This window comes from Conger conger, chromosome 1 (genome assembly GCF_963514075.1).
Source record: "Conger conger chromosome 1, fConCon1.1, whole genome shotgun sequence".
Lineage (NCBI taxonomy): Eukaryota > Metazoa > Chordata > Actinopteri > Anguilliformes > Congridae > Conger > Conger conger.
In genome coordinates, this window is record NC_083760.1 from 1647197 (window position 1) to 1666503 (window position 19307).

Sequence of the window (19307 nt, forward strand, 5' to 3'; positions counted from 1 at the left end):
TCAATCAAGAAATCACTTAAATAGGACCTGCCTGACAAAGTGAAGTAGACCAAATGATCCTCAAAAGCTAGACATCATGCCGAGATCTAAAGAAATTCAGGAACAAATGAGAAAGAAAGTAATTGAGATCTATCAGTCTGGAAAAGGTTATAAAGCCATTTCTAAAGCTTTGGGACTCCAGCGAACCACAGTGAGAGCCATTATCCACAAATGGCGAAAACATGGAACAGTGGTGAACCTTCCCAGGAGTGGCCGGCCGACCAAAATTACCCCAAGAGCGCAGCGACAACTCATCCAAGAGGTCACAAAAGACCCCACAACAACATCCAAAGAACTGCAGGCCTCACTTGCCTCAGTTAAGGTCAGTGTTCATGACTCCACCGTAAGAAAGAGACTGGGCAAAAATGGCCTGCATGGCAGAGTTCCAAGACGAAAACCGCTGCTGAGCAAAAAGAACATTAAGGCTCGTCTCAATTTTGCCAGAAAACATCTTGATGTTCCCCAAGACTTTTGGGAAAATACTCTGTGGTCTGACGAGACAAAAGTTGAACTTTTTGGAAGGTGTGTGTCCCATTACATCTGGCGTAAAAGTAACACCGCATTTCAGAAAAAGAACATCATACCAACAGTAAAATATGGTGGTGGTAGTGTGATGGTCTGGGGCTGTTTTGCTGCTTCAGGACCTGGAATACTTGCTGTGATAAATGGAACCATGAATTCTGTTGTCTACCAAAAAATCCTGAAGGAGAATGTCCGGCCATCTGTTCGTGACCTCAAGCTGAAACGAACTTGGGTTCTGCAGCAGGACAATGATCCAAAACACACCAGCAAGTCCACCTCTGAATGGCTGAAGAAAAACAAAATGAAGACTTTGGAGTGGTCTAGTCCAAAGTCCTGACCTGAATCCTATTGAGATGCTGTGGCATGACAAAACCCTCCAATGTGGCTGAATTACAACAATTCTGCAAAGATGAGTGGGCCAAAATTCCTCCACAGCGCTGTAAGAGACTCATTGCAAGTTATCGCAAACGCTTGATTGCAGTTGTTGCTGCTAAGGGTGGCCCAACCAGTTATTAGGTTTAGGGGGCAATCACTTTTTCCACACAGGGCCATGTAGGTTTGGATTTTTTTTCTAAAAATAAGAAATCAGGAAGGGGGCAAACATTTTTTCACACCACTGTATATACATTTACATTTTACATTTATATTTTTGTCATTTAGCAGACGCTTTTAATCCTTTTAATTTTAAGCCAAAGTGCATAGGTTCTTCCACAAGTTAAAGAATCACATCCATAGCTAGTAAAATACACATGAAGTGTTGTTGTAAACATAGTCATCATAATTATTATTATTAAATTTTTTTGGGGGGGTTAGACAAGAGGGATAGGGATATCAGAAAGGGGGGCGGGGGAAATCAGGAGGGAGGACTAAGGTATAGTTTGAAAAGGTGTGTTTTTAGTCTGCGTCGAAATAGGGGGAGGGATTCTGCTGTCCTGACAGTGGTAGGCAAGTCATTCCACCACTGAGGCACCAGAGCAGAAAACAGGCGTGAACGTGCAGCTCGACTGCCAGGTGCCCGTAGAGAGGGAACCATAAGGCGACCAGAGCTGGCAGACCGTCCAATAAAAGACAGTCTCATTTTCCAAAATAAGAAAATAACAAAATGAAGGATGTGACTACAGGAGCAACCCTGGGCCCTCTGCAGGTTTCAATCTCACCGTTTAAGAAAAACAATCGTTTTTCTTTTTTCCCCCTCTGTTAAACTAACGCCAAACACATCTTCAAAAGTCACACACACAGTCACACAGTCACACAGTCTCACACACACTGTCACACACAGTCACACACTGTCACACAGTCTCACACACAGTCTCACACACAGTCACACACACAGTCACACACACAGTCTCACACAGTCACACACTGTCACACAGTCTCACACAGTCTCACACACAGTCTCACACACTCCCTCCCGGTCTGCCGGCCCCTCTTTGAGCCCTGGGTACTTTCTTTCCCTCTGATGCCTGGCAGGCAGCTGTTGCCTCCAACACTGTAAACAGCAGATAAGCCAGCGGGTTTCAGCTCACCCAATCACAGATGAAGTGTACATGCATTCAGCTCACCCAATCACAGAAGATGTGTACATACGTATGTCTTTGCAGGCAGTTTTTTCTGCAGCAACGTGAGCGAGCTAGTTTGCTAATCTTCCAGTGGTCACTGAGGAAAGTACCTTGGGCCCTTTCACCTCTCGGGGAAATGACATAATTTAGCCATGTGCCAAATCGAAGGGAGAAAAATGACACGCCTCAGAAATGAAGGTGACAAACAGGGTTGGGTTTTCCCCCAACACTGAATTGTATTTAATGCCTGGGTTACAGCACGCTCACCCTGATAAGTGTTCATGTTGACCGAAGACAGAAGAAATTATTTTCCACCAACTGTTGGGTTTTCCTTTAAAGTGGAAACGCATGTCTGTATCCCAACGCAGAACATTATTGCCAAATCTAAAATAACACACAGTACAACAGAAGGGTACTCAGCTTTCACGATTCACAACAGCTATTTATTCACAAACCACAGTATCTGCTCAAGGCATTTTAGGTAAAAACTCCGGGCGCCTGGGCAGCTGATCAATACATGAGTTCCCTCCTCTCTGGTTGAAGGTGTGATCTGCAGGTGTAGTGATTGGTTGCAGCGTAGCACAGCCTGTAGCAGCGTAGCACAGCCTGTAGCATAGTGGTTAACGCTAGCCGCACACGTCGTGTGTAGTACTGATAGCATCCAGTCTTTCATTGTCGTCACACTGCGAGGTAAAATTCAATGATCATATAATAAGAGCAGATTCCATCCTACAGTGCAGGAGCTGCATCATCTGACATCCACGCGCTGAACTTGAGGACGATGGAAGAAAGAGCTGAAGACTAATCGTGGCGTTTTTTTGCTCGGAAAAAGTGATTCTAAAGGCGGTTTATTTTCTCGCTTTCCTTCGGTAGCAAAAGTGATAGCATTTTAACGGTACACTTAAATAGCCAATGCTACTTCATCCACATGCAAGGTGATATTTTAGTATCGAAGGTCACATTTGAAATAACAACGTGTTTATTGTGGTTAGTGTCACGTGTGTCGTTTACAGTACGTCATGCATTATATTACACGGCTCCTATTGGATGTTCATTAGACGTCCATTGTCTGTGGTTGTAGCAGCGGTCACATTGCACGATTTTGGCCCGAAACCCCACATTACTCCTGGGGGGGATTGTCTCCTGCTTAGTCTCATCAACTGTAAGTGGCTATGGGTACAGCCAAAGACCAGGTAATATAATGAGGAGAACCTGCAAATTCTCAGCCCTCCATGGCACATGGTTGTGCGATGGTGAATGTCTCTATATTTTGTTGGGGCTGAACGTGCCCCTGACGTTGAGGTCAGTAGGCAGGTGGAGATGTTGAGGTAGGGGTTCAGGAGGGTGTACGGTTTAGATGATGCCGTTGGGCGAGGCCCTGATTGGCTGGCGGGCGTAGGGCAGCACAGGCAGGGGGGTGTAGAAGATGCTGGCCAGGCGAGCCATCCTCTGATTGCACAGTTTTGAGGGGGAGGGGCCAGGCTGGGGGGGGCGGGATCTGAAGGGGGTGTCACCATCGGGAACATCCTCCTCCCTGGCAGGAAGTGGGCGGAGTTTGGGGCCCTCCCCAGCAGGAAGTGGGCAGAGTTTGGGTTCCTCCCCGGCAGGAAGTGGGCGGAGTTTGGGGTCCTCCCCGGCAGGAAGTGGGCGGAGTTTGGGGACCTCCCCGGCAGGAAGTGGGCGGAGTTTGGGGTGGAGGTAGGCGTAATACAGGCCTTTGAGCAGCAGGCCCAGCAGGTATGCGGAGGGCAGGGCGATGACCACGCCCACAGCGTAGGCCTGCTGAAGCCCCGCCCCCCGCAGCCCCCACCACGCCCCCAGCAGGATCCCGCTGTCCGTCATCATGAGGGCGTGGTAGATCAGGCCCCGCCCCCGGCTCCGCCCCTCGGCCACGTTAAACCAGCTGAAGTACCAGATGGTCGCCACGGCGCCCCGATAGAGCCACTCCCCCCCCGCGCTGTCCATGAAGCTGGTGCGCTGAAGCCACGCCCACAGGAAGAGCGCCGGCCACAGGCACAGGAAGTGGGCGGGGGCGGGGCAGGGCAGGGCTGAGGCGAAGAGCGCCAGGGCAGCCAATCGCGGCGTGATGAGCAGCAGGTTCCACAGGAAGTACACCGCCGACGCGCCCCAGCGCTGCTGAGCCTTCTGGGGCAGGAACCGCCGCAGAGAGCGGTGATACATCACCACCGTCCACGCCACGGAGAACGAGGAGGCACACACACTCACACCTGTGAGAGAGAGAACACACACTCACACCTGTGAGAGAGAACACACACTCACACCTGTGAGAGAGAGAACACACACTCACACCTGTGAGAGAGAGAACACACACTCACACCTGTGAGAGAGAGAACACACACTCACACCTGTGAGAGAGAGAACACACACTCACACCTGTGAGAGAGAGAACACACACTCACACCTGTGAGAGAGAGAACACACACTCACACCTGTGAGAGAGAGAACACACACTCACACCTGTGAGAGAGAGAACACACACTCACACCTGTGAGAGAGGGAACACACACTCACACCTGTGAGAGAGAGAACACACACTCACACCTGTGAGAGAGAGAACACACACTCACACCTGTGAGAGAGAGAACACACACTCACACCTGTGAGAGAGAGAACACACACTCACACCTGTGAGAGAGAGAACACACACTCACACCTGTGAGAGAGAGAACACACACTCACACCTGTGAGAGAGAGAACACACACTCACACCTGTGAGAGAGAGAACACACACTCACACCTGTGAGAGAGAGAACACACACTCACACCTGTGAGAGAGAGAACACACACTCACACCTGTGAGAGAGAGAACACACACTCACACCTGTGAGAGAGAGAACACACACTCACACCTGTGAGAGAGAGAACACACACTCACACCTGTGAGAGAGAGAACACACACTCACACCTGTGAGAGAGAGAACACACACTCACACCTGTGAGAGAGAGAACACACACTCACACCTGTGAGAGAGAGAACACACACTCACACCTGTGAGAGAGAGAACACACACTCACACCTGTGAGAGAGAGAACACACTCACACCTGTGAGAGAACACACACTCACACCTGTGAGAGAGAGAACACACACTCACACCTGTGAGAGAGAACACACACTTACACCTGTGAGAGAGAGAACACACACTCACACCTGTGAGAGAGAACACACACTCACACCTGTGAGAGAGGGAACACACACTCACACCTGTGAGAGAGAGAACACACACTCACACCTGTGAGAGAGAGAACACACACTCACACCTGTGAGAGAGAGAACACACACTCACACCTGTGAGAGAGAACACACACTCACACCTGTGAGAGAACACACACTCACACCTGTGAGAGAGAGAACACACACTCACACCTGTGAGAGAGAACACACACTTACACCTGCAGCAGAGAGAGAACACACTCACACCTGCCACAAAGAGAGAGAAGTCACACCTGCAACAGGGAGAGAGAGAGCACACACTGAGTGTAAGCAGGCAGTGAGGTGGCAGGTATAGGTGAGCATGTGGTGGCAGGTGTAGGCGAGTAATGATATGGGCAGGTGTAGGTGCACAGTGTCATGTGCAGTGAGGTGGCGGGTACATGTGAGCGGGTACAGGTGAGCGGGTACATGTGAGCGGGTACAGGAGATCAGGTACAGGTGAGCGGGTACAGGAGATCAGGTACAGGTGAGCGGGTACAGGAGATCAGGTACAGGTGAGCGGGTACAGGTGAGCGGGTACAGGAGATCGGGTACAGGTGAGCGGGTACAGGTGAGCGGGTACAGGAGAGCGGGTACAGGAGAGCGGGTACAGGTGAGCGGGTACAGGAGATCAGGTACAGGAGAGCGGGTACAGGTGAGCAGGTACAGGTGAGTGGTGAGCGGGCGGGACGCACTCTGCATGGTTCGGGCGTGGCCGGTCTGGAGGATGATGTAGAGCAGGAGGGTGAGCTGGGGCGCGCTCTCACAGAACGCCTCCAGGAGGCGGAGCATGCTGAGGTCATGGGTCACGTAGGCGGCGTAGGAGGCCTGCTCCCCCCACCACCACACGCCGAAGCCCTGCTCGATGGCCGACACGTGCCTGATACACACACACACACAGAGGAGCTAAAACCCTCTCATTTTGAACACCGGCATGGGACAGGAGTGCAACTGGGGTGTGACCCCACAACCTTCAGGCTCAGAGCTGAAAGGCCTAACCTGTTCCACTACCCTGCCAATACAGACTAAAACATAACCCCACTACCCTGCCCATACAGACTAAAACATAACCCCACTACCCTGCCCATACAGACTAAAACATAACCCCACTACCCTGCCCATACAGACTAAAACATAACCCCACTACCCTGCCCATACAGACTAAAACATAACCTCACTACCCTGCCCATACAGACTAAAACATAACCCCACTGTCCTGCCAATGAAGTCTAAATCATCAAAAATTCTAATGTGATTTACATGAGGACATTTACATGGTTGGGTTTTGCCTTTGGATTAAACTGCTAAAAGAGAAATACTTAAAATACTTAGCGCCCTCTTACCATCTGAAATTACACAGCAAGTGGGTACAACTTTTAAGAAATCCCATTCACACATACACAGGCCTACTTAACACAGTTAGTGTGCAAAGGCATTTATAGTTCAAAATGAGTTTAACCATCTCTGCTGTGTTTAGGGTAAAGTAGGTGTGTATTTGAGAAAGATTTGTATTCTTAATGGCTACACTCTTTAATATTGCATTTTGTATTGTATTTGTTTTAATATTTAATATTGACACCGTTTATAGCAGTTATGAAAAAGGTTGTTTTTATTATTTAATTTAACTTTATTATAAATCTAGCTGCTATTGTTGCCTCCAAAGTGCAGGGGCAGGTTGTTCTACTGGCAAACATGCAGATTCGAAGTCAAATCGATCACCAGGTTTCTCTCCACTGGTTTAACATTAATACAAAGGAACAATATACAACAAATGTTTTTTAATTTTATTTTATGTTGACTAGTCTACGTTCAACGCTTTCCTATATCCTACGCGTTTCACTGTAATGAACTGGAAAACGAATTTGGCCAGCAAATCCATAACATCTAGCATATCAATGTAGCTTGGCATTCAAATCTAGCTTTTCTATCCTCCTTGCTCATGTTGGCAACCAAACTAACGGTACCTACCGGAGAAGAAATCCGAGCTGAAACGCGTGCAGCAGGCTAAGTTTCAGGCGCCCTCCGCCACCAAAAAGTAATCTCTCTGCAGATGTCTGCGATTTGAAATCTTCGAGTTCTTGATCGTATTTAAACCAGAACCAGCTAAACAAATGTACCACGGTTGACGACAGAACCATGAGCCCAATCACCAACCCGAACCAAGCGAAGTCGCCATGTAGGTAGAACTCAGCCGCGACCGACAGATCGGATCCCACGTCGCACAAGTAGGCGAAAACGCCGACAACCGCAAATACAAAATCTAGACATGTATATCTACAAAAACCGGGACAGTCCATTCTGAAATACATGCTTTCTGGCATCGCTGACTTTGTTCTGCCTGTAACATCAGCTAACAACTTCGAGTGTATTCATAGGAATCAGTTCCTAGCAGACGGAGCAAAGACCCGGTGATTGCTACATGATCTGAATGGGACTATGTAGCCTGAGGCGCGCGGAGGATGTTTGAGCGACAACTAATTAGCCTATCATGTTTACCCGTGGACTATACAGATCACAGCCGTGATTACGACGGTACCCACGACGTGTAAATACAGCCAATCAGAGGCCTTTAAAGTTCTATAACTTAAAATAGTGGTTCCCAAACTCAAAAGTGGGCGCGGTGTGTATGCGGGTTTCCCCCAACTACAATCTACAATAGTTAAAAAAAGATGTTTACTCAGTTAGGTGCTTTTAATGGGGATTATGATTATTTACCCTCTTAATCAACATTGTGCCAGAGATCTCTGCATCCCATGACGAATAAGCATTGCCACGTTCAGGTCGTGCTTATGGTGCAAAATGGCCCTTTTCAAGACAAGCCGTTTTCAGAACGTTTCCTTGTTATATACTGATAGAATAATGGGGAGAAACACTTAAATACATGGAGCACGAACTTGCTTTTGTTCAGAAAAACAGCTCATGGTATGTTGTTTATGATATTATTATTATTATTATTATTATTATAATTATTATTATTATTAATAATGTATGTATTGTAAGGAAGTGGCATCATTCATTTCATTACAGTACTGTGCAAAAGTCCTAGGCACCTGTCTAACATTCTGTACAGATAAGATTCTTCAAAAAAATAATTCAATGAAAGGTCCTAAATGAAAATATTCTACATTTTACATAACATTTTAGTAATTTGGCAGAATAGTTAAAAACTGAATCAAATCAGTATTTTTTGTGACCACCCTTTGGCATTAAAACTGCATCACTCTGAGATAGCCAACGCTGTCCTGCAGTTCTATAAGACAATCAGCAGGGAGGTGGTTCCAAGCATGTTGGAGAACTTGCCACAGTTCTTCTGCAGACTTTGGTTGACTCCTTGCTTCCGATCTCAGACAGCCTTGATCAAGTTTTTATCTAGAAAGTAGTCAATTGCTTACAGTAATATGTTACTTTTTTTAATTAAATACAAAGTATTTTGGAAAATTCATATTCTCAAATGTGTACTTTTATACTAACACACACACACACACACAAAAATAAACATATACATAATAAAGTGCCTAAGACTTCTGCACAGTACTGTATGTCAAAGTGCTTACTACAGAACACCTAAGGGGTGCATGGGTTCCATTGTGCACATAACATAAACATGCACAGCTGACAAAATCCCACAAGTTATATATACATTTGCAACCATTGCAATAACCATATGGCACATAATAATAATAATAATAATAATAATAATAATAATAATAATAATAATAATAATAAAGTGGTATAATACATCATGAGTAAATAAAAAAAATGAACGTAATTACATTTCACATTACAGTGGTGTGAAAAAGTGTTTGCCCCCTTCCTGATTTCTTTTTTATTTTTATTTTATTTTATTTTTTTTGCATGTTTGTCACACTTAAATGTTTCAGATCATCAAACAAATTTCGATATTAGTCAAAGACAACAAGTAAACACAAAATGCAGTTTTTCAATGAAGGTTTTTATTATTAAAGGAGAAAAAAAATCCAAACCTACATGGCCCTGTGTGAAAAAGTGATTGCCCCCCTGTAAAAACATAACTTACCTGTGGTTTATCAAACCTCTCAATTTCTCTAGCCACACCCAGGCCTGATTACTGCCACACCTGTTCTCAATCAAGAAATCACTTAAATAGGACCTGCCTGACAAAGTGAAGTAGACCAAATGATCCTCAAAAGCTAGACATCATGCCGAGATCTAAAGAAATTCAGGAACAAATGAGAAAGAAAGTAATTGAGATCTATCAGTCTGGAAAAGGTTATAAAGCCATTTCTAAAGCTTTGGGACTCCAGCGAACCACAGTGAGAGCCATTATCCACAAATGGCGAAAACATGGAACAGTGGTGAACCTTCCCAGGAGTGGCCGGCCGACCAAAATTACCCCAAGAGCGCAGTGACAACTCATCCAAGAGGTCACAAAAGACCCCACAACAACATCCAAAGAACTGCAGGCCTCACTTGCCTCAGTTAAGGTCAGTGTTCATGACTCCACCGTAAGAAAGAGACTGGGCAAAAATGGCCTGCATGGCAGAGTTCCAAGACGAAAACCGCTGCTGAGCAAAAAGAACATTAAGGCTTGTCTCAATTTTGCCAGAAAACATCTTGATGTTCCCCAAGACTTTTGGGAAAATACTCTGTGGTCTGACGAGACAAAAGTTGAACTTTTTGGAAGGTGTGTGTCCCATTACATCTGGCGTAAAAGTAACACCGCATTTCAGAAAAAGAACATCATACCAACAGTAAAATATGGTGGTGGTAGTGTGATGGTCTGGGGCTGTTTTGCTGCTTCAGGACCTGGAATACTTGCTGTGATAAATGGAACCATGAATTCTGTTGTCTACCAAAAAATCCTGAAGGAGAATGTCCGGCCATCTGTTCGTGACCTCAAGCTGAAACGAACTTGGGTTCTGCAGCAGGACAATGATCCAAAACACACCAGCAAGTCCACCTCTGAATGGCTGAAGAAAAACAAAATGAAGACTTTGGAGTGGTCTAGTCCAAAGTCCTGACCTGAATCCTATTGAGATGCTGTGGCATGACAAAACCCTCCAATGTGGCTGAATTACAACAATTCTGCAAAGATGAGTGGGCCAAAATTCCTCCACAGCGCTGTAAGAGACTCATTGCAAGTTATCGCAAACGCTTGATTGCAGTTGTTGCTGCTAAGGGTGGCCCAACCAGTTATTAGGTTTAGGGGGCAATCACTTTTTCCACACAGGGCCATGTAGGTTTTTTTCTAAAAATAAGAAATCAGGAAGGGGGCAAACACTTTTTCACACCACTGTATATACATTTACATTTTACATTAATATTTTTGTCATTTAGCAGACGCTTTTAATCCAAAGCGATTTACAAGTGCATAGGTTCTTCCACAAGTTAAAGAATCACATCCATAGCTAGTAAAATACACATGAAGTGTTGTTGTAAACATATAGTCATCATAAGTGCAATTATTATTATTTTATTTTTTTGGGGGGGTTAGACAAGAGGGATAGGGATATCAGAAAGGGGGGCGGGGGAAATCAGGAGGGAGGACTAAGGTATAGTTTGAAAAGGTGTGTTTTTAGTCTGCGTCGAAATAGGGGGAGGGATTCTGCTGTTCTGACAGTGGTAGGCAAGTCATTCCACCACTGAGGCACCAGAGCAGAAAACAGGCGTGAACGTGCAGCTCGACCGCCAGGTGCCTGTAGAGAGGGAACCATAAGGCGACCAGAGCTGGCAGACCGTCCAATAAAAGACAGTCTCATTTTCCAAAATAAGAAAATAACAAAATGAAGGATGTGACTACAGGAGCGACCCTGGGCCCTCTGCAGGTTTCAATCTCACCGTTTAAGAAAAACAATCGTTTTTCTTTTTTCCCCCTCTGTTAAACTAACGCCAAACACATCTTCAAAAGTCACACACACAGTCTCACACAGGCACACAGTCACACACTGTCACACACTGTCACACACTGTCACACACTGTCACACACTGTCACACACTGTCACACACAGTCACACACTGTCACACACAGTCACACACAGTCACACACAGGCACACACAGTCACACACAGTCACACACTGTCACACACTGTCACACACTGTCACACACTGTCACACACAGTCACACACAGTCAGACACAGTCACACACAGTCACACACAGTCTCACACAGTCTCACACACAGTCTCACACACTCCCTCCCGGTCTGCCAGCCCCTCTTTGAGCAGATAAGCCAGCGGGTTTCAGCTCACCCAATCACAGATGAAGTGTACATGCATTCAGCTCACCCAATCACAGATGAAGTGTACATGCATTCAGCTCACCCAATCACAGATGAAGTGTACATGCATTCAGCTCACCCAATCACAGATGAAGTGTACATGCATTCAGCTCACCCAATCACAGAAGATGTGTACATACGTATGTCTTTGCAGGCAGTTTTTTCTGCAGCAACGTGAGCGAGCTAGTTTGCTAATCTTCCAGTGGTCACTGAGGAAAGTACCTTGGGCCCTTTCACCTCTCGGGGAAATGACATAATTTAGCCATGTGCCAAATCGAAGGGAGAAAAATGACACGCCTCAGAAATGAAGGTGACAAACAGGGTTGGGTTTTCCCCCAACACTGAATTGTATTTAATGCCTGGGTTACAGCACGCTCACCCTGATAAGTGTTCATGTTGACCGAAGACAGAAGAAATTATTTTCCACCAACTGTTGGGTTTTCCTTTGAAGTGGAAACGCATGTCTGTATCCCAACGCAGAACATTATTGGCAAATCTAAAATAACACACAGTACAACAGAAGGGTACTCAGCTTTCACGATTTACAACAGCTATTTATTCACAAACCACAGTATCTGCTCAAGGCATTTTAGGCAAAAACTCCGGGCGCCTGGGCAGCTGATCAATACATGAGTTCCCTCCTCTCTGGTTGAAGGTGAGATCTGCAGGTGTAGTGATTGGTTGCAGCGTAGCACAGCCTGTAGCAGCGTAGCACAGCCTGTAGCATAGTGGCTAACGCTAGCCGCACACGTTGTGTGTAGTACGGATAGCATCCAGTCTTTCATTGTCGTCACACTGCGAGGTAAAATCCAATGATCATATAATAAGAGCAGATTCCATCCTACAGTACAGTAGCTGCATCATCTGACATCCACGCGCTGAACTTGAGGACGATGGAACAAAGAGCTGAAGACTAATCGTGGCGTTTTTTTGCTCTGAAAAAGTGATTCTAAAGGCGGTTTATTTTCTCGCTTTCCTTCGGTAGCAAAAGTGATAGCATTTTAACGGTACACTTAAATAGCCAATGCTACTTCATCCACATGCAAGGTGATATTTTAGTATCGAAGGTCACATTTGAAATAACAACGTGTTTATTGTGGTTAGTGTCACGTGTGTCGTTTACAGTACGTCATGCATTATATTACACGGCTCCTATTGGATGTTCATTAGACGTCCATTGTCTGTGGTTGTAGCAGCGGTCACATTGCACGATTTTGGCCCGAAACCCCACATTACTCCTGGGGGGGATTGTCTCCTGCTTAGTCTCATCAACTGTAAGTGGCTATGGGTACAGCTAAAGACCAGGTAATATAATGAGGAGAACCTGCAAATTCTCAGCCCTCCATGGCACATGGTTGGGTGATGGTGAATGTCTCTATATTTTGTTGGGGCTGAACGTGCCCCTGACGTTGAGGTCAGTAGGCAGGTGGAGATGTTGAGGTAGGGGTTCAGGAGGGGGTACGGTTTAGATGATGCCGTTGGGCGAGGCCCTGATTGGCTGGCGGGCGTAGGGCAGCACAGGCAGGGGGGTGTAGAAGATGCTGGCCAGGCGAGCCATCCTCTGATTGCACAGTTTTGAGGGGGAGGGGCCAGGCTGGGGGGGGTGGGATCTGAAGGGGGTGTCACCATCGGGAACATCCTCCTCCCTGGCAGGAAGTGGGCGGAGTTTGGGGCCCTCCCCAGCAGGAAGTGGGCAGAGTTTGGGGACCTCCCCGGCAGGAAGTGGGCGGAGTTTGGGGACCTCCCCGGCAGGAAGTGGGCGGAGTTTGGGGTGGAGGTAGGCGTAGTACAGGCCTTTGAGCAGCAGGCCCAGCAGGTATGCGGAGGGCAGGGCGATGACCACGCCCACAGCGTAGGCCTGCTGAAGCCCTGCCCCCCGCAGCCCCCACCACGCCCCCAGCAGGATCCCGCTGTCCGTCATCATGAGGCCGTGGTAGATCAGGCCCCGCCCCCGGCTCCGCCCCTCGGCCACGTTAAACCAGCTGAAGTACCAGATGGTCGCCACGGCGCCCCGATAGAGCCACTCCCCCCCCGCGCTGTCCATGAAGCTGGTGCGCTGAAGCCACGCCCACAGGAAGAGCGCCGGCCACAGGCACAGGAAGTGGGCGGGGGCGGGGCAGGGCAGGGCTGAGGCGAAGAGTGCCAGGGCAGCCAATCGCGGCGTGATGAGCAGCAGGTTCCACAGGAAGTACACCGCCGACGCGCCCCAGCGCTGCTGAGCCTTCTGGGGCAGGAACCGCCGCAGGGAGCGGTGATACATCACCACCGTCCACGCCACGGAGAACGAGGAGGCACACACACTCACACCTGTGAGAGAGGGAACACACACTCACACCTGTGAGAGAGAGAACACACACTCACACCTGTGAGAGAGAGAACACACACTCACACCTGTGAGAGAGAGAACACACACTCACACCTGTGAGAGAGAGAACACACACTCACACCTGTGAGAGAGAGAACACACACTCACACCTGTGAGAGAGAGAACACACACTCACACCTGTGAGAGAGAGAACACACACTCACACCTGTGAGAGAGAGAACACACACTCACACCTGTGAGAGAGAGAACACACACTCACACCTGTGAGAGAGAGAACACACACTCACACCTGTGAGAGAGAGAACACACACTCACACCTGTGAGAGAGAGAACACACACACACACCTGTGAGAGAGAGAACACACACTCACACCTGTGAGAGAGAGAACACACACTCACACCTGTGAGAGAGAGAACACACACTCACACCTGTGAGAGAGAGAACACACACTCACACCTGTGAGAGAGAGAACACACACTCACACCTGTGAGAGAGAGAACACACACTCACACCTGTGAGAGAGGGAACACACACTCACACCTGTGAGAGAGAGAACACACACTCACACCTGTGAGAGAGGGAACACACACTCACACCTGTGAGAGAGAGAACACACACTCACACCTGTGAGAGAGAGAACACACACTCACACCTGTGAGAGAGAGAACACACACTCACACCTGTGAGAGAGAGAACACACACTCACACCTGTGAGAGAGAGAACACACACTCACACCTGTGAGAGAGAGAACACACACTCACACCTGTGAGAGAGAGAACACACACTCACACCTGTGAGAGAGAGAACACACACTCACACCTGTGAGAGAGAGAACACACACTCACACCTGTGAGAGAGAGAACACACACTCACACCTGTGAGAGAGAGAACACACACTCACACCTGTGAGAGAGAGAACACACACTCACACCTGTGAGAGAGAGAACACACACTCACACCTGTGAGAGAGAGAACACACACTTACACCTGCAGCAGAGAGAGAACACACTCACACCTGCCACAAAGAGAGAGAAGTCACACCTGCAACAGGGAGAGAGAGAGCACACACTGAGTGTAAGCAGGCAGTGAGGTGGCAGGTATAGGTGAGCATGTGGTGGCAGGTGTAGGCGAGTAATGATATGGGCAGGTGTAGGTGCACAGTGTCATGTGCAGTGAGGTGGCGGGTACATGTGAGCGGGTACAGGTGAGCAGGTACATGTGAGCGGGTACAGGAGATCAGGTACAGGTGAGCGGGTACAGGAGATCAGGTACAGGTGAGCGGGTACATGTGAGCGGGTACAGGAGATCAGGTACAGGTGAGCGGGTACAGGAGATCAGGTACAGGTGAGCGGGTACATGTGAGCGGGTACAGGAGATCAGGTACAGGTGAGCGGGTACAGGAGATCAGGTACAGGTGAGCGGGTACAGGAGATCGGGTACAGGTGAGCGGGTACAGGAGATCAGGTACAGGTGAGCGGGTACAGGTGAGCGGGTACAGGAGATCAGGTACAGGTGAGCGGGTACAGGTGAGCAGGTGAGCGGGTACAGGTGAGCGGGTACAGGTGAGCGGGTACAGGAGATCGGGTACAGGTGAGCGGGTACAGGTGAGCGGGTACAGGAGAGCGGGTACAGGTGAGCGGGTACAGGTGAGCAGGTACAGGTGAGTGGTGAGCGGGCGGGACGCACTCTGCATGGTTCGGGCGTGGCCGGTTCGGAGGATGATGTAGAGCAGGAGGGTGAGCTGGGGCGCGCTCTCACAGAACGCCTCCAGGAGGCGGAGCATGCTGAGGTCATGGGTCACGTAGGCAGCGTAGGAGGCCTGCTCCCCCCACCACCACACGCCGAAGCCCTGCTCGATGGCCGACACGTGCCTGATACACACACACACGGAGGAGCTAAAACCCTCTCATTTTGAACACCGGCATGGGACAGGAGTGCAACTGGGGTGTGACCCCACAACCTTCAGGCTCAGAGCTGAAAGGCCTAACCTGTTCCACTACCCTGCCAATACAGACTAAAACATAACCCCACTACCCTGCCCATACGGACTAAAACATAACCCCACTACCCTGCCCATACAGACTAAAACATAACCCCACTACCCTGCCCATACAGACTAAAACATAACCCCACTACCCTGCCCATACAGACTAAAACATAACCCCACTACCCTGCCCATACAGACTAAAACATAACCCCACTACCCTGCCCATACAGACTAAAACATAACCTCACTACCCTGCCCATACAGACTAAAACATAACCCCACTGTCCTGCCAATGAAGTCTAAATCATCAAAAATTCTAATGTGATTTACATGAGGACATTTACGTGGTTGGGTTTTGCCTTTGGATTAAACTGCTAAAAGAGAAATACTTAATGAATGAGCCCTCTTACCATCTGAAATTACACAGCAAGTGGGTACAACTTTTAAGAAATCCCATTCACACATACACAGGCCTACTTAACACAGTTAGTGTGCAAAGGCATTTATAGTTCAAAATGAGTTTAACCATCTCTGCTGTGTTTAGGGTAAAGTAGGTGTGTATTTGAGAAAGATTTGTATTCTTAATGGCTACACTCTTTAATATTGCATTTTGTATTGTATTTGTTTTAATATTTAATATTGACACCGTTTATAGCAGTTATGAAAAAGGTTGTTTTTATTATTTAATTTAACTTTATTATAAATCTAGCTGCTATTGTTGCCTCCAAAGTGCAGGGGCAAGTTGTTCTACTGGCAAACATGCAGATTCGAAGTCAAATCGATCACCAGGTTTCTCTCCACTGGTTTAACATTAATACCAAGGAACAATATACAACAAATGTTTTTTAATTTTATTTTATGTTGACTAGTCTACGTTTAACGCTTTCCTACGCGTTTCACTGTAATGAACTGGAAAACGAATTTGGCCAGCAAATCCATAACATCTAGCATATCAATGTAGCTTGGCATTCCAATCTAGCCATTCAATCCTGCTTGCTCATGTTGGCAACCAAACTAACGGTACCTACCGGAGAAGAAATCCGAGCTGAAACCCGTGCAGCAGTTCCAGGCGCCCTCCGCCACCAAAAAGTAATCTCTCTGCAGATGTCTGCGATTTGAAATCTTCGAGTTCTTGATCGTATTTAAACCAGAACCAGCTAAACAAATGTACCACGGTTGACGACAGAACCATGAGCCCAATCACCAACCCGAACCAAGCGAAGTCGCCATGTAGGTAGAACTCAGCCGCGACCGACAGATCGGATCCCACGTCGAACAGGTAGGCGAAAACGCCGACAACCGCAAATACAAAATCTAGACATGTATATCTACAAAAACCGGGACAGTCCATTCTGAACTACATGCTTTCTGGCATCGCTGACTTTGTTCTGCCTGTAACATCAGCTAACAACTTCGAGTGTATTCATAGGAATCAGTTCCTAGCAGACGGAGCAAAGACCCGGTGATTGCTACATGATCTGAATGGGAAAATGTAGCCTGAGACGCGCAGAGGATGTTTGAGCGACAACTAATTAGCCTATCATGTTTACCCGTGGACTATACAGCTCACAACCGTGAATACAACGGTACCCACGACGTGTAAATACAGCCAATCAGATGCTTTTAAAGTTCTATAACTTAAAATAGTGGTTCCCAAACTCAAAAGTGGGCGTGGTGTGTATGCGGGTTTCCCCCAACTACAATCGAATAGTTAAAAAAAGATGTTTACTCAGTTAGGTGCTTTTAATGGGGATTATGATTATTTACCCTCTTAATCAACATTGTGCCAGAGATCTCTGCATTCCATGACGAATAAGCATTGCCACGTTCAGGTCGTGCTTATGGTGCAAAATGGCCCTTTTCAAGACAAGCCGTTTTCAGAACGTTTCCTTGTTATATACTGATAGAATAATGGGGAGAAACACTTAAATACATGGAGCACGAGCTTGCTTTTGTTCAGAAAAACAGCTCATGGTATGTTGTTTATGATATTATTATTATTATTATTATTATTATTATTATTATTATTATTATTAATAATGTATGTATTGTAAGGAAGTGGCATCATTCATTTCATTACAGTACTGTGCAAAAGTCCTAGGCACCTGTCTAACATTCTGTACAGATAAGATTCTTCAAAAAAATAATTCAATGAAAGGTCCTAAATGAAAATATTCTACATTTTACATAACATTTTAGTAATTTGGCAGAATAGTTAAAAACTGAATCAAATCAGTATTTTTTGTGACCACCCTTTGGCATTAAAACTGCATCACTCTGAGATAGCCAACGCTGTCCTGCAGTTTTATAAGACAATCAGCAGGGAGGTGGTTCCAAGCATGTTGGAGAACTTGCCACAGTTCTTCTGCAGACTTTGGTTGACTCCTTGCTTCCGATCTCAGACAGCCTTGATCAAGTTTTTATCTAGAAAGTAGTCAATTGCTTACAGTAATATGTTACTTTTTTAAATTAAATACAAAGTATTTTGGAAAATTCATATTCTCAAATGTGTACTTTTATACTAACACACACACACACACAAAAATAAACATATACATAATAAAGTGCCTAAGACTTCTGCACAGTACTGTATGTCAAAGTGCTTACTACAGAACACCTAAGGGGTGCATGGGTTCCATTGTGCACATAACATAAACATGCACAGCTGACAAAATCCCACAAGTTATATATACATTTGCAACCATTGCAATAACCATATGGCACATAATAATAATAATAATAATAATAATAATAATAATAAAGTGGTATAATACATCATGAGTAAATAAAAAAAATGAACGTAATTACATTTCACATTACAGTGGTGTGAAAAAGTGTTTGCCCCCTTCCTGATTTTTTTTTTTTTTTTTTTTTTGCATGTTTGTCACACTTAGATGTTTCAGATCAAACAAATTTCGATATTAGTCAAAGACAACAAGTAAACACAAAATGCAGTTTTTCAATGAAGGTTTTTATTATTAAAGGAGAAAAAAAAATCCAAACCTACATGGCCCTGTGTGAAAAAGTGATTGCCCCCCTGTAAAAACATAACTTACCTGTGGTTTATCAAACCTCTCAATTTCTCTAGCCACACCCAGGCCTGATTACTGCCACACCTGTTCTCAATCAAGAAATCACTTAAATAGGACCTGCCTGACAAAGTGAAGTAGACCAAATGATCCTCAAAAGCTAGACATCATGCCGAGATCTAAAGAAATTCAGGAACAAATGAGAAAGAAAGTAATTGAGATCTATCAGTCTGGAAAAGGTTATAAAGCCATTTCTAAAGCTTTGGGACTCCAGCGAACCACAGTGAGAGCCATTATCCACAAATGGCGAAAACATGGAACAGTGGTGAACCTTCCCAGGAGTGGCCGGCCGACCAAAATTACCCCAAGAGCGCAG

At 46.4% G+C, this 19307-nt stretch overlaps 2 protein-coding genes across 2 annotated transcripts; both read right to left on the reverse strand.

The window, feature by feature from the left end:
- Positions 1–2313: 2313 nt before the first annotated feature.
- Positions 2314–7729, reverse strand: LOC133118470 (XK-related protein 8-like). Its single transcript, XM_061228553.1, has 3 exons — positions 7301–7729; positions 6028–6212; positions 2314–4348 (listed from the first exon to the last, which is right to left on the reverse strand). The coding sequence occupies exons 1-3, from the start codon at positions 7651–7653 to the stop codon at positions 3474–3476; spliced, it is 1413 nt and encodes a 470-aa protein (XP_061084537.1). The 5' UTR covers positions 7654–7729; the 3' UTR covers positions 2314–3473.
- A 4259-nt stretch (positions 7730–11988) lies between these two features.
- Positions 11989–17436, reverse strand: LOC133140927 (XK-related protein 8-like). Its single transcript, XM_061261237.1, has 3 exons — positions 16931–17436; positions 15602–15786; positions 11989–13894 (listed from the first exon to the last, which is right to left on the reverse strand). The coding sequence occupies exons 1-3, from the start codon at positions 17251–17253 to the stop codon at positions 13053–13055; spliced, it is 1350 nt and encodes a 449-aa protein (XP_061117221.1). The 5' UTR covers positions 17254–17436; the 3' UTR covers positions 11989–13052.
- Positions 17437–19307: the final 1871 nt, after the last annotated feature.